Genomic DNA, 15,927 nt, shown 5'->3' with positions numbered 1-15,927 from the left:
ACACCCACCCTTACCTCTCCAGGTCTCTCCTGGCTGGGGCCTCAGGCACACATGCCTTCACATGGCTGTAATCACAGTGCACTTCCCAGCTTCTAGTTCAGGCTTCCAAGTTGCAACATAGTCCTCAGAACTCTTCTTCCTAATTCCATCAAGCCAAAGGACGTAACTCACAGAGCCACACCCTTGCTGTGAGAGGTTTTCCCCTTCTTTTGAATTATTTCATCAGAGTAAATTCCCAGCAGTTAGATTCTTGAGCTAGAGAATATGAACATTTTAATGGTTCTTGCTGCTTATTGCCAAATTATTTTCCCACATGCTTGTATACTTTTACTGTCAGTAAATTAATATACTGGTTTCACTACAGCATCACTGGGATTGAGTCTTATCATTAACTTTTCAAACTTTTTGCAAATATATTTATTCCTTAGTTTTTAGAGAATAAAAATTGCTGTAAAAATATTCTTATATTATAGACAAATAGGCCACTGGTAAACAGATATATTACACAAAATAACTATAAATTTCTGGTCTGCTATCATAGCTCTTTCTAAAACACAAATCCTATTTTACCCCTATATACTCCATAAGGACATTTTCCTACATAAATGTAATACCATTATGATACTAAATGAGTGAGAAGTCTTTGGTGTCATCTACTGCCACAGTCCACAGTCACATTTAACCATTTCCTCAAAAGTAAAGTCTCTTTTCATGTATTTTGTCCAAACAAAGACCACACATGAGATTAGGGTGTTAGGCATCTTAATTCTCTTTTAATCTAGAGTGCTCCCCTTTTGCCTTCTTTCCATTGACTTGCTGCATGAGTCAGGTCAGTTGTCCCACAGAATATCCCTCCTTCCCAATTTGGGCTGCCTTGAGGTGTCATTTAACCAACTCCTCCATCTCCCCTTCCTGCTCAAAACTGGAAGTCAGTTCTAAAGCTAATTCATTGCACTCAGAAAACCTCAGAGGAGGGGCTGGGAGCTTCCCCTCATATCCCATGTGGAGGAACATGACATCTGGTGGCTCCTGTCTCAGTGATACCAACATTGATCCCTCCAAGGTAGACATCCCTATCAACATTTTAGGCATTGATTGGTGACTGTTGCTTAGTGGTCAGCAAGGATCCATTCATCAGCTTAGTGCCGTGGGGAATGGTGATTCATTCATTTGCTCATTCATTAATTCTTTCCAGTTGAAGATAAATTTGGAAAGAAAGGGAGGAAGCCAGTGTTCATTGAGCACTTGCTAATGAGTCAGCATGGTACCTGGTGCCTTATTGTGCTCTGCTCTATTTAATCTTCACAACAACATGATGAGGAAGAAAGCTGATATAATTATAACAGAAATAGCAGTCTAACATTTGAGCTGTCTCATCTTATTCGGTGCTGCCCTTGTGGTAGACTTTGTATGTTTGTCCCTAACTTTCTGCTAAGTGATTCAAGGCTCAGATAATGTCCTGACTGGCCTGAGGGCAGAATGCCAGGAAGAAGCAGGGCAGGATGTGCTTGCAGGTCTCCTGCTTCTGCAACACCCCTCCCTCCAGCTCAGGCTGGGTCGTGGATCTCAGCCAGCTCTAGCATTGGCTGCCCTCAGGCAGTGGGGACTGAGACACAGGGTCAGTGTACACATATGCCCACCTAAGGCTGCTCTTAGATGTTTCTTCTAGAAAGATACGAGCACCACCAGCAGTGTCCTCGGTTCAACAGTCATTTACTGGCCACTGTCCCTGCTCTTGTGAAACAGAAGCCGGTCTGTTGGTGCCCATGGGCCATACAGTAGAGGTGGCCAGGTGAGGTTAACACTGGGGATGAAGCTGTGGAATTGCTGGCACAGAGATAAGAGCTGGGTCAAGGCAGTGGAGGTGCTGGCCAGGCCGTGTGGAGAGTGAGGTGCCAATGCAAGAGAAATGATCTAGCCCCAAGTAAAGTGTCCTGGTCTGTGTGGACTACTGTAACAGAATACCATTGACTGAGTGGCTTATAGAAAACAGAAATTTATTTCTCACAGTTCTGGTAGCTGGGAAGTCTAAGATCAAGGCGCTGGCATATTTGGTGTCTGGTGAAGACCCACTCCCTAATTGACAGATGTCTTCTCGTTGTGTCCTCATGCGGTAGAAGGGGCAAGCGATCTCTCTGGGGTTTCTTTGATAAGGGCATTAATCCCATCATGAGGGCTCTACCCTCATCACTTAATCACCTTCCAAAGGCCCCACCTCCTAGCACCATCCCATTGGGGATTACGAATTTGGGGTGAGGAGGACACAATCAGTCTACAGCAGAAGGCAACTGCAGAATCTTACCTAGAACCTAAATGTCTATCAGTAAGAGAAAGACTACACCAGTCTTTCTAGTCATAATGGGGATCACAACAGCTATTAAAAGAATGGCAGAGGGCCTCACACTGACATATGTTTCACTTAACAAGGCAGGTAGATAGTGAAAAAATCAAGCTGCAGAACAATATGGACAGATTATGCTTTTTATGACATGTGCATAGAAACTCTTTATATATGCAAAAGTGGACATAAATGCATAGGTAAGTTTGCAAAGAAAGACAGCTAACCCAAACAATTTTATCTAGGGTATGGGATTCAGGGAGGGGGAAGTGGTAAAATGGTCCTCAGCTTTACTGAAACAATTTCATTTGTATAATAAAAATGTATTCCCATATTACTTGAGTATTTAAAATTAATTTAAAAATATAAATGGAAAACTGCTCAGAGACTGTGTGGTGGCTGCTGTCATCTCAACCTGGAGGCTCCCAAGGCTTGGGGATACTCCAGGCACAGAGGGAAGAGGGATGAACAGCTCCCTGGGATATAGCCCATGGCTACCACCCCCAGCACTGAAGAATACAGGAGGGGACATGGGCACGGCTCTCAGCTCAGGGCCAAGCCTGCATCAGGCCCTCGTGCACAGTGGCTGGGCCATTCATTGTCCTAGGTGCTCTATTGCTGGCCTTCCTCTGGAAGAAGTGGGTGGGGACAAGCTGGGAACTTGGGGGTGGGCTTCCCGCTGGATGTGAGCTGAGGATTCCACCCTGTTCTGCCTGAGTCATGGGAGGCCTTAGTCAGGGTGACCCTGGGCTGATGGTGCTGGTGAATTGGCTGCAGCTGGTTGGCTGTGGTCATCCAGGCCTGCTATATGATTACTCCCCCAGCTCCAGAGCCCCTGCACATTGAGGTGGGGGAGGAGGCACTACCATCCCAACCCAGCACCACCATGTTGATCAGAACAGACCCAGATCTGGCCAAAGGATGAAAGGGGCACTTGCTGGGGGTAGAGCCTGGGAGAGACTTTCCTCCCTCAAAAGAAGGAGGTGCTCCTGAGAGGCCTCTTCCCTCCTACCACATTGTACTCTGTACCCTGGATTGATGACTGACCAGATGAAGCTGCAAAGTAAAAGAGGAGAAAGAGCCTAGCCCCTCAGCAGCATCTCAAGCCTCTGACCAGCCCTGATACTGAAATTCTATTTCCATCCATGCTGTTGTTTGAGTCATGTAGGTTGGGCATTCTGCTTCTCATAGCCAAAGCGGCCCACTGCCAAACTGCCCTGCGGAGAGGTGGTGCCAACTCAAACCCCACCAGCAACTCATGGGTGTGCCTGCATCCCCACAGCCTTCCTTGGGGAAAAGCTCTGTCTAAAACACTTGACAAGAAGGCAAGGAGGACACGATTTTGAAAAAAGATCAACTGCCCTGGCTTGGGTCCCTTGGCTTGCCCCTCTCTAACTGTGGAACTGTACAGACACTGCTGGTAGATGCCCTGCCCAAAGCTGAGGCCTACCCTGAGGTCACACAACACTTCTGAGTGTCCTCAAGGACAGGCCTGAGGTCTGCCCTTGATGCCCCAGGATGAAAGTGGGTGGGTAAGTACCCCATCTTCCTTGCCCCTCAGTGGCACCTCAGAAGGCCCCAGGGGATTGAGGATCTCAGGTCAGATCAGCATGAGCAACAAAAAGTGGAGTCATGCCTTTGGCATGTCTGACATGGGTACTATGGAGTTTGTGCCCTGCCCCTCCACTTGTTCCTGTCTGGAGCCCTATGGCTGACAGCATCTTGATCTGTCTCATTCCCCACGCTATCCAGCCCAGTGTCATGCACATTATAAAAGCCAAATAAGAACATATTTAATGGCTATATAATTGGAGGAGGGAGTCCAGTTTTTAGCTTTGGGGAAGGCTGGCCATAATCACTATTAGAGTACACAACAGTTTCATCACTCAGAAAAAGACTCCTGCCTTTCAGCAGGAACCGCCATCTTCCAGTAATTCGCCAAAATGACGAACACAAAGGGAAAGAGGAGAGGCACCCGATATATGTTTTCTAGGCCTTTTAGGAAACAAGGAGTTGTTCCTTTGGCCACATACATGCGAACCTACAAGAAAGGTGATATTGTAGACATCGAGGGAATGGGAACTGTTCAAAAAGGAATGCCCCACAAATGTGACCATGGTAAAACTGGAAGAGTTTACAATGTTACGCAGCATGCCTTTGGCATTGTTGTAAACAAGCAAGTTAAGGGCAAGATTCTTGCCAAGAGAATTAATGTGTGTATTGAGCATATTAATCATTCTAAGAGCCGAGGTAGCTTCCTGAAACACGTGAAGGAAAATGATCAGAAAAAGAAGGAACCAAAAGAGAAAGGAACCTGGGTTCAACTGAAGCGCCAGCCTGCTCCACCCAGAGAAGCACACTTTGTGAGAACCAATGGCAAGGACCCTGAGCTGTTGGAACCTATTCCCTATGAATTCATGGCATAATGGGTGTAAAATATATAAAATAAAAGACCAAGACTGCTGTACTATAAGAAAAAAAGAGAAAGACTCACTCATGCCACACCTTTGTAGAAAACCCATGCCCTATATCTAGTTCTTGGCCACCACTGATCTGTTCTCTGTCTCTGTAGTTTTGCCTTTTCCAGAATGTCATAAATGGAATCATTACAGAATGCAGTGTAACCTCTTGAGTCTGACTTCTTCATTCAACATGACGACTTTGGGATCATGCATGTTGCTGCATGTATCAATAGTTCATTGCTTTTTAGTGCTGAGTAGTGTTTCATTCCATGAATGAACCACAATTTGTTTATCCATTCAACTATTGATGGGCATTTGAGCTATTTCCAGTTTGAGGAAATTATGAATTGAGATGCTGTAAACATTTGTATAAGATTTTGTGTAAATATATATTTTCATTTCTCTAGGGTAAATATCAAGGACTGGGACTACTGAGTCATATGGGAGTATGTATTTAACTTTATAAGAAACTGTCAAACTGTTATGCAGAGTGGCTGTACCATTTTCATTCTCACCAGCAATGGATGAAAGTTCCAGTTACTTCACATCCAGCACTTGGAATTGACAAAGTTTTGTTTGCTTTTATATTTTTTAAATTCTAGCCACTCTCAAACGTATGAGGTAGTATCTCATTGTAGTTTTAATATACAGAGCAAAACTTAAGTTTTGATGAAGTCAAATTTATCAAGTTTTACTTTTAGGAATCATGCTTTCAATATCATATCTAAGAACTGTTTACCTAACCTAAGGTCATGCAGACTTTCACCTATGTTTTCTTCTAAAAGTTTTATATTTTTTTGTTTGTTTTACATTTATATCTGTGATCCATATTGACTTAATTTTTGTATAACATGTGAGGTTTAGGTTGAGGTTCTTTTTATTTATTTATGTATTTATTTATTTATTTATTTATTTATTTATTTTTTGCATATGAGTGTCTAGTTGTTCCAACAAAATTGTTGAAAATATCCATTCTCCATCAATTTGCCTTTGCACCTTTGTAGAAGATCAATTGGCCATAATTGTGTGGGTCTACTTCTGGATTCTCTATTCCTTTCATTATCACATGATTATGGAGAAAATCTGATGAAATCTATTGAAAAGCTACTAGAACTCATAAGTGGGTTTAGCAAGGTTCAGAATTCAAAATAAATATACAAAAATTAATTATGTTTATCTATACCAGAATTTTAAAATCAGATATTGAAATTAAGAATAAATATCATTAAAAATATAACAAATCTGAAGAAAATGTGAAAGAGCTGTATATTGACACTACAAAGCATTCCTGGGAGAAATTAAAGAATACTAAATAAATCATGAGATATACTTTGTTCATTTATCTGAAGATTCTATTCTATGTTGTTAAGATGTCAGTTCTACCAAAATTGGCCTACAGATTCAGTGCAATTTCAGTCATAATTCCAGGAAGATATTTTTGTGAAAATTGATAAGCTGATTCTAAAATTCATATGGAAAGTGGTCCCACTTGCCCACCTGACTGACAGCACCAGAGCGTGTTACAACCTCACTGGCCCCTGGGAAGTGGCCCTGCCCAACTGATGGCAGAAATACAAAGAATCATTAGAGACTATTATAAACAACTATATGCCAACAAATTTGAAAACCTGGAGGAAATGGATAAATTTTTGGACACATACAAACTACCAAGACTGAACCAAGAAGAAACAGAAAACCTGAACAGGCCAATAACAAGCAACAAGACTGAAGCAGTAATCAGCAGTCTCCCAACAAAGCAAAGCCCATGACCAGACGGCTTCACTGCTGAATCCTACCAAACCTTTATTTTTTTTTTTTTTTTTTTTTTTTTTTTAATTTTATTTTGTCGATATACATTGTAGCTGATTAATGCTCCCCATCACCAAAACCTCCCTCCCTTCTCCCTCCCCCCCTCCCCCCCAACAATGTCCTTTCTGTTTGTTTGTTGTATCAACTTCAAATAATTGTGGTTGTTATATCTTCTTCCCCCCCCCCCCGGTTTGTGTGTGTATGTGTGTATGTGTGTGTGTGAATTTATATATTAATTTTTAGCTCCCTCCAATAAGTGAGAACATGTGGTATTTCTCTTTCTGTGCCTGACTTGTTTCACTTAATATAATTCTCTCAAGGTCCATCCATGTTGTTGCAAATGGCAGTATTTCATTCGTTTTTATAGCTGAGTAGTATTCCATTGTGTAGATGTACCACATTTTCCGTATCCACTCATCTGATGATGGGCATTTGGGCTGGTTCCAACTCTTGGCTATTGTAAAGAGTGCTGCGATGAACATTGGGGAACAGGTATACCTTCGACTTGATGATTTCCATTCCTCTGGGTATATTCCCAACAGTGGGATGGCTGGGTCGTATGGTAGATTTATTTGCAATTGTTTAAGGAACCTCCATACCATTTTCCATAGAGGCTGCACCATTTTGCAGTCCCACCAACAATGTATGAGAGTTCCTTTTTCTCCGCAGCCTCGCCAGCATTTATCGTTCATAGTCTTTTGGATTTTAGCCATCCTAAGTGGGGTTAGATGGTATCTCAATGTGGTTTTGATTTGCATTTCCCGGATGCTGAGTGATGTTGAGCATTTTTTCATATGTCTGTTGGCCATTTGGATATCTTCCTTAGAGAAATGCCTACTTAGCTCTTTTGCCCATTTTTTAATTGGGTTGCTTGTTTTCTTCTTGTAAAGTTGTTTGAGTTCCTTATATATTCTGGATATTAATCCTTTGTCAGATGTATATTTTGCAAATATTTTCTCCCACTCTGTTGGTTGTCTTTTAACTCTTTTAATTGTTTCTTTTGCTGTGCAGAAGCTTTTTAGTTTGATATAATCCCATTTGTTTATTTTTCCTTTGGTTGCCCGTGCTTTTGGGGTCGTATTCATGAAGTCTGTGCCCAGTCCAATTTCCTGAAGTGTTTCCCCTATGTTTTCTTTAAGAAGTTTTATTGTCTCAGGGTGTATATTTAAATCCTTAATCCATTTTGAGTTGATTTTAGTATACGGTGAGAGGTATGGATCTAGTTTCATTCTCCTGCATATCGATATCCAGTTATCCCAGCACCACTTGCTGAAGAGGCAGTCCCTTCCCCAGTGAATAGGTTTGGTGCCTTTGTCAAAGATCAGATGGCAGTAAGTGTGTGGGTTGATTTCTGGATTCTCTATTCTATTCCATTGGTCAGTGTGTCTGTTTTTATGCCAGTACCATACTGTTTTGGTTATTATAGCTTTGTAGTATAGCTTAAAGTCAGGTAGTGTTATGCCTCCAGCATTATTTTTTTTGCTGAGCATTGCTTTGGCTATTCGTGGTCTTTTATTGTTCCATATAAATGTCTGAATAGTTTTTTCCATTTCTGAGAAAAATGTCTTTGGAATTTTGATGGGGATTGCATTGAATTTGTATATCACTTTGGGTAGTATGGACATTTTCACTATGTTGATTCTTCCAATCCAAGAGCATGGAATATCTTTCCATCTTCTTGTATCCTCTCTAATTTCTCTCAGCAGTGGTTTGTAGTTCTCATTATAGAGATTTTTCACCTCCTTGGTTAACTCAATTCCTAAGTATTTTATTTTTTTGGTGGCTATTGTAAATGGGCAGGCTTTCTTGATTTCTCCTTCTGCATGTTCACTATTGGAGAAAAGAAATGCTACTGATTTTTGTGTGTTGATTTTGTATCCTGCTACTGTGCTGAAATCATTTATCAATTCCAAGAGTTTTTTTGTAGAGGTTTTAGGCTGTTCGATATATAGGATCATGTCATCTGCAAACAGGGACAGTTTGACTTCATCTTTTCCAATCTGGATGCCCTTTATTTCCTTCTCTTCTCTGATTGCTCTGGCTAGTACTTCCAACACTATGTTGAATAGGAGTGGTGAGAGTGGGCATCCTTGTCTAGTGCCTGTTCTTAAAGGAAAAGCTTTCAGCTTTTCCCCATTCAGGATGATATTGGCAGTGGGTTTGGCATATATGGCTTTAATTATGTTGAGATACTTTCCCTCTATACCTAACTTATAGAGGGTCTTTGTCATGAATGAGTGCTGAACTTTATCAAATGCTTTTTCAGCATCTATAGAGATGATCATATGGTCCTTGTGTTTGAGTTTATTAATATGGTGTATCACATTTATTGATTTACGTATGTTGAACCAACCTTGCATCCCTGGGATGAATCCCACTTGATCGTGATGAATAATTTTTCGTATGTGTTGCTGTATTCTGTTTGCTAGTATTTTAGTGAGGATTTTTGCATCTATATTCATCAAGGATATCGGCCTGTAGTTTTCTTTTTTGGTTATATCTTTACCCGGTTTTGGTATCAGGATGATGTTTGCTTCATAGAATGAGTTTGGGAGATTTGCGTCCGTTTCAATCTTTTGGAATAGTTTGTAAAGAATCGGTGTCAATTCCTCTTTGAATGTTTGGTAAAATTCTGCTGTGAATCCATCTGGTCCTGGGCTTTTCTTTGTTGGGAGCCTTCTGATAACAGCTTCAATCTCCTTTATTGTTATTGGTCTGTTCAGATTTTCTACGTCTTCACGGTTCAGTTTTGGGAGCTTGTGTGTGTCCAGAAATTTATCCATTTCCTCCAGATTTTCAAATTTGTTGGCGTACAGTTGTTTATAGTAGTCTCGAATGATTCCTTGTATTTCAGATGAATCAGTTGTAATATCGCCTTTTTCATTTCTAATTTTTGTTATTTGAGTCTTCTCTCTTCTTTTTTTTGTTAGCCATGCTAATGGTTTGTCAATTTTATTTATCTTTTCAAAAAACCAACTTTTTGATTCGTTGATCTTTTGAATTGTTTTTTGGTTTTCAATTTCATTCAGTTCTGCTCTGGTCTTAATGATTTCTTTCCGTCTGCTAACTTTAGGTTTGGATTGTTCTTGTTTTTCTAGTTCTTTAAGGTGAAGTGTTAGGTTGTTCACTTGCCATCTTTCTATTCTTCTGAAGTGAGCATTTAATGCAATAAATTTTCCCCTCAATACTGCTTTTGCAGTATCCCACAGGTTTTGGTATGATGTATCATTGTTTTCATTAGTTTCAATAAACTTTTTGATTTCCTGCTTGATTTCTTCTTGGACCCATATGTCATTAAGTAGAATGCTGTTTAATTTCCATGTGTTTGTATAGTTTCCAGAGTTTTGTTTGTTGTTAATTTCTAGTTTTAATCCATTGTGGTCTGAGAAGATACATGGGATAATTCCAATTTTTTTGAATTTACTGAGACTTGATTTGTGACCTAATATGTGATCTATCCTGGAGAATGATCCATGTGCTGATGAGAAGAATGAATATTCTGAGGTTGTTGGGTGGAATGTTCTGTAGATATCTGCCAATTCCAATTGGTCTAGAGTCTTGTTTAGATCTTGTGTTTCTCTACTGATTCTTTGCCTAGATGATCTGTCTAATATTGACAGTGGAGTGTTCAGGTCCCCTGCTATTATGGTATTAGTGTCTATTTCCTTCTTTAGGTCTAATAGAGTTTGTTTTATAAATCTGGCTGCTCCAACATTGGGTGCGTACATATTTATGATTGTTATGTCTTCTTGATGGATCAGTCCTTTTATCATTAAGTAGTGTCCCTCATTGTCTCTTTTTATGGTTTTTAGTTTAAAGTCTATTTTGTCAGATATAAGAATAGCCACTCCAGCTCGTTTTTCTTTTCTGTTTGCATGGTAAATCTTTTTCCATCCTTTCACTCTTAGTCTGTGTGAATCTTTATGGGTGAGGTGGGTTTCTTGTAGGCAGCATATAGTTGGGTCCTGCTTTTTGATCCAGTCAGCCAGTCTGTGTCTTTTAATTGGGGAATTTAAGCCTTTAACATTAAGAGTTGTTATTGAAAGGTGTTGATTTATTCCTAGCATTTTATTGGTTGTTTGGTTGTCTTAGGTGTCTTTTGTTCCTTGCTTTCTGATTTACTGTTTGGTTTCTTTGTTTGTTGGTTCCTTAGGTTGTAGATAGTGTTTTTGTTAGCTTGTTTTCTCTTCATGAATGCCATTTTTATTGTACTAGCGGGTTTAGATTTTTCTTAGGTTTTTATGGCAGTGTTAGTTATTTTTCAGGAACCAAACCCAGTACTCCCTTGAGGATTTCTTGTAAGGGTGGTCTTGTGGTAGTGAACTCCCGCAGTTTTTGTTTGTCTGAGAAATATACTATTTGCCCCTCATTTCGGAAGGATAGCCTTGCAGGGTAGAGTATTCTTGGCTGGCAATCTTTGTCTTTTAGTATTTTGAAAATATCATCCCATTCCTTTCTAGCTTTTAGGGTTTGTGATGAAAAGTCTGATGTTAACCTGATTGGGGCTCCCTTATAGGTGATTTGACGCTTCTCTCTTGCAGCTTTTAAGATTCTCTCTTTGTCTCTGAGTTTTGCCAATTTGACTATGACATGTCTTGGAGAAGGCCTTTTTGGGTTGAATACGTTTGGAGATCGTTGAGCTTCCTGGATCTGAAGATCTGTGATTTTTCCTATACCTGGGAAGTTTTCTGCCACTATTTTTTTGAATATGTTTTCAATGGAATCTCCATTTTCCTCCCCTTCTGGAATACCCATGACTCGGATATTTGAGCGCTTGAGGTTGTCTGATATCTCTCTCAGATTTTCTTCCATGTCCTTGATTCTTTTTTCTTTCTTTTTGTCTGCTTGTGTTATTTCAAACAGCCCATCTTCAAGTTCAGAGGTTCTCTCTTCAACTTCGACAAGCCTGCTGGTTAAACTCTCCGTTGTGTTTTTTATTTCGCTGAATAACTTCTTCAGTTCAGCAAGTTCTGCTACATTTTTTTTCAGGACATTGATTTCCTTGTATATTTCCTCTTTCAGATCCTGTATACTTTTCCTCATTTCATCATGATGTCTAGCTGAGTTTACTTGTATCTCATTCAGTTTCCTTAGAATTATCACTCGAAATTCCTTGTCAGTTATTTCAAGGGCTTCTTGTTCTATAGGATCTAGAGTATGAGATTTATTAACTTTTGGTGGTGTAATTTCTTGATTTTTTGTATTTCTGGTGTCTTTTTTTTGGTGTTTATTCATTGTTGCAGGGGGTTTCACAGTCCACCGGTTTAAGACTAATGACTAATAGGATGTTGCTGTGGTTGCCAATTTGGTATGGCTCCCACCGTGACTGCTCAGTTGGCCTCTAGTGTCTTGTGTGTGTGGTTGCCTCGGGTCTTGGGCTTCTCCGGGGATCCACCTTTCTGGTCAGCTTGTACTCTGCTGGGCTGGTGGATCACGTACCACAGGGTGTGTGATCTCTGTTGAGCTTTCACTTTCTGTACAGGACTTCTCCCCGTTCCGTGTGCTCTGGCCCAGGCTGTTAGATCGTGCAGTGGCGACCCCACCGGGTGTGTGGTTTCTGTCGAGACTCCGCCTCCCTGGCCGCACGTCTCCCCCCTCTGTGCACACTGTGCTGGGCTGGGGCGTGTCTTCTGCACCCCTCGTCTATCAGCTGGGCCTTCAAGACCCTGCTCAGCACCGCCTCGCCCAGGAAGTCTACCAGGTTTCTGCTAGGCACAGACGACCGGTCTCTCTGGGTGCCTTTGTAGCACTGTGTAGATCTTTCTCGGGTCTTGTTGACCTTTGTATCCCCCTGGTATAAACCGAGTCTAGTGCCCGCCTGCAGCCTGCTCTCCGGCAGGTTCAAGCGGACCTGGGAACTCTCCTACCGCACTATTCCCAACCAGAAATTCGTTAGGCTTTTTTCCAAACTGGTGGTCGCAGAGATGGTATCTGCCTCCCAGTAACAGGAAGTTTACCGGGGCCGGAGTCCAGGGTGTGGTGGAGTGACAGTCGGCCCGCCCGTACTTCCTAGCCCTCCCAAAACTGGTCGGGACGCCCCACACCCCCAGTCCTGCCAGAGAACCGCGGAGGGAGTGGGAGAGGAGGTCGGCCCGCAGGGTCCGGAAAGCCCCGCGCCTGGCCAAGCAAATGGGCTCAGTGATGGCCGAGCAGGGCGGAGCTGCCCGCACCTGGGAAAATGGAGGCAGCACCGGGGGCAGTGAGTGGCCTGGTGGTGCAGTCGGAAGCCGCGTGGGCATTCACCCCCCGAACAGAGCTGTGCCAGGGATCACTCACAGTGCTGTGCCAGGTCGGGCGCTCGCTCTGTCTCTGGTTTGTTGCCTTCCGTGTTCTCGGCGCTGCCGCCTCGGGCTGTTCAGTCGCGGCGCCGCTCGGGCGCTCCCAGGAATCTTCTTTAATGCCGGCCTGAAACCTCGAATCCTGAATAGGGCAGCTGGCCGCCTTCAGTGCGGCCCCAGCCTCCGGGATCCTGGCTGCATCCACAGCAGCCCTGGCGCCGTGTTCCCTGTTTCAAGACTCACTTTTGCAGCTAAGAATCAGTTCTTTTCCTGCTCCACACTTCAAAGCTGTTGCCTGTAAATGAGGCAGCCTCTCCTGCCGGGGGCAAAGTGGCGTTGAGCCCCCACGACCGGCCAGCAGCAGCAGTCCTCCCTTAAGAGATGGCCAGAGGAAGGTCCACAAGTTTCCCGGCTGCCTGAGGTCCAGTGGCCACCTTTTCCACCTCAGCTACTCCGCGCCAGCCGCCGCAGCCGCCGCCATCTTGAAACCTCCAGCCTACCAAACCTTTAAAGAGGAATTAATACCAATCCTTTTCAAACTATTCCAAAAAATTGAAACAGAGGCCATTCTCCCAAACTCATTCTATGAGGCCAGCATCACCACGATACCAAAACTAGATAAAGATACAACAATAAAAGAAAACTACAGGCCGACATCTCTGATTAACATAGATGCAAAAATCCTCAATGAAATATTAGCAAACAGAATACAGCAACATGTCAAAAAAAACTATATACCACGATCAAGTGGGATTCTTCCAAGGGATGCAAGGATGGTTCAACATATGCAAGTCAATAAATGTGATGCACTACATCAACAAAATCAAGGACAAAAACCATATGATTATCTCAATAGAAGCAGAAAAAGCATTTTTTTTTTTTTTTGTCGTTTTTTCATGACCGGCACTCGGCCAGTGAGAAAAAGCATTTGATAAAATTCAACATCACTTCATGATAAAGACTTTCAGCAAATTAGATATAGAGGGAAAGTATTTCAACACAATAAAAGCCATATACACCAAACCCATCACCAATATCCTGAACAGGAACAAGGATACCCTTTTTCACTACTCTTACTTAACATAGCATTGGAATTACTAGCCAGAGCAATCAGGCAAGAGAAAGAAATAAAGTGCGTCCAGATTGAAAAAGACAAAGTCAACCTGTCCCTGTTTGCAGATGACATGATCCTATTTGTAGAAAAACCTAAAGACTACGAAAAAAAACTCGACCCCCAAAGCACAGGCAACAAAAGGAAAAATAAATAAATAAGATTATATCAAACTAAAAAGCTCTGAACAGCAAAGGAAACAATTAACAGAGTGAAAAGACAACCTAAAGAGTGGGAGAAAATATTTGCAACCTATGCATCTTACAAAGGATTAATATCCCAACCATACAAAGAACTCAAACAGCTTAACAGTAAAAAAAAATGTTACCCAGTTTAAAAATGGGAAAAGGAGCTGAATAAGCATTTCTCAAAGAAAGATATACAAATGGCCAACAGACACATGGAAAAATGCCCAACATCACTAAGCATCAGGGAAATGCAAATCAAAACCACATTAAGATAGCATCTCACCCCAGTTAGACTGGCAATTACCAAAAAGACAGAGAATAACAAATACCAGCAAGGATGCAGAGAAAGGGGAATCCTCTTACACTGTTCATGGGACTATAAACTGGTGTAGAGATGAAGGAAAACAGTATGGAGATTCCTCAAACTACTACAAATAGAACTGCCATACGATCGGCAATTTGTCTGTTGGGCATATACCCAAAGGAATGGAGATCATCATGTTGAAGGGATACCTGTACTCCAATGTTTATTGCAGCTCTGTTTACAACAGGCAAGAGTTGGAACCAATCTAAATGCTTATCACAGGACAACTAGATAAAGAAAATGTGGTATATTTACACAATGGAATACTACTCTGCCATAAAAAATAATGAAATACTGCCATTCACAGCAACATGAATGAACTTAGAGAAAAGTATGTCAAGTGAAATAAACCAGGCACAGAAAGAGAAATACCACATATCCTCATTCATATTTGGGAGATAAAAAATAAACAAATAAATAAAAAAGAAAGAAACAGCGATCACAATAATAAGTTGAATTTTCAAAAGGAGAGAACAGAATTGAGGTTACCAGAAGAAGGAAATGGTAAGGGGAGTATGAGAGGAATTGGTAAAGGGACACGAAAATTGTACAATGTTGAACATACTAATTACCCTGACTTGAGCATCACATATCACACACAGGTATTGATATTCAACACTGTGCCCCACAGATGTGTATAATCAACTATGTTTTAATAAAAAATAAAATAAAACAAAATAAACATATTTAATTCAAAAAATAAATAAACAAAATAAAATTCATATGGAAATGCAAAGAACCTAGAATAGCTGAAAAAACTTTTGAGAACAATAAAGTTAAAGGACTCACCATACTTGATTTCAGGACTTTTAAAGTTATAGTAATCAAGACAGTGTGCTATTTGCCTAAAGATCCCATCTTTTGGATTATTTGAAAAGCTTTTAGTATTCCATTTTAATTTATCTATATCTCTCAGATATATGTCTTTGTAAATAGTTTTTTACTGGTCACTCTAGGGATTATGATATGAATACATAACTTTCCACCATCTACTCAGAATGAGCACTTTAACTTCAAGTGGAATACAGAAACCTTCACCATACCCTCCCCTTTATACTGTAGTTATCTTAGATATTGTCTCTACATGCCCTAGAAACCCCATCAGAAGATGCTATATTTTATATTAAAAATAAACAGTATCAAACACTTCTAAAGTGTTTTAAAGAACATAAATGTAGAATAGCCTATTATATTTATCCAGAGATTTACCATTTCAGTTGCTATTCCTTTACTCCTGATGTTCCAAGTTTCCTTTTCACATCATTTCCCTTCTACCTGAAACAATTCCACTAGAAATTCTTTTAAAATAAAAGGACAAATATCTTAGTTTCCCTTCTTCTGAGAATATCTTTACTGCACCTTATTCCTTATATTTTT

General features: G+C 41.0%; 1 protein-coding gene across 1 annotated transcript; it reads left to right on the top strand.

Annotated features, from left to right (window-relative positions):
- Nucleotides 1–4,256: 4,256 nt before the first annotated feature.
- On the top strand, nucleotides 4,257–4,764 carry LOC134371155 (large ribosomal subunit protein eL21-like). Its single transcript, XM_063088173.1, has one exon. It carries the CDS (start codon nucleotides 4,282–4,284, stop codon nucleotides 4,762–4,764), a length of 483 nt encoding a protein of 160 aa, XP_062944243.1. The 5' UTR covers nucleotides 4,257–4,281.
- Nucleotides 4,765–15,927: the final 11,163 nt, after the last annotated feature.

Source organism: Cynocephalus volans, chromosome 2, assembly GCF_027409185.1.
Source record: "Cynocephalus volans isolate mCynVol1 chromosome 2, mCynVol1.pri, whole genome shotgun sequence".
NCBI lineage: Eukaryota > Metazoa > Chordata > Mammalia > Dermoptera > Cynocephalidae > Cynocephalus > Cynocephalus volans.
The sequence above is the reverse complement of the archived record's forward strand: the minus strand, read 5'-3'. Positions and strand labels throughout refer to the sequence as shown.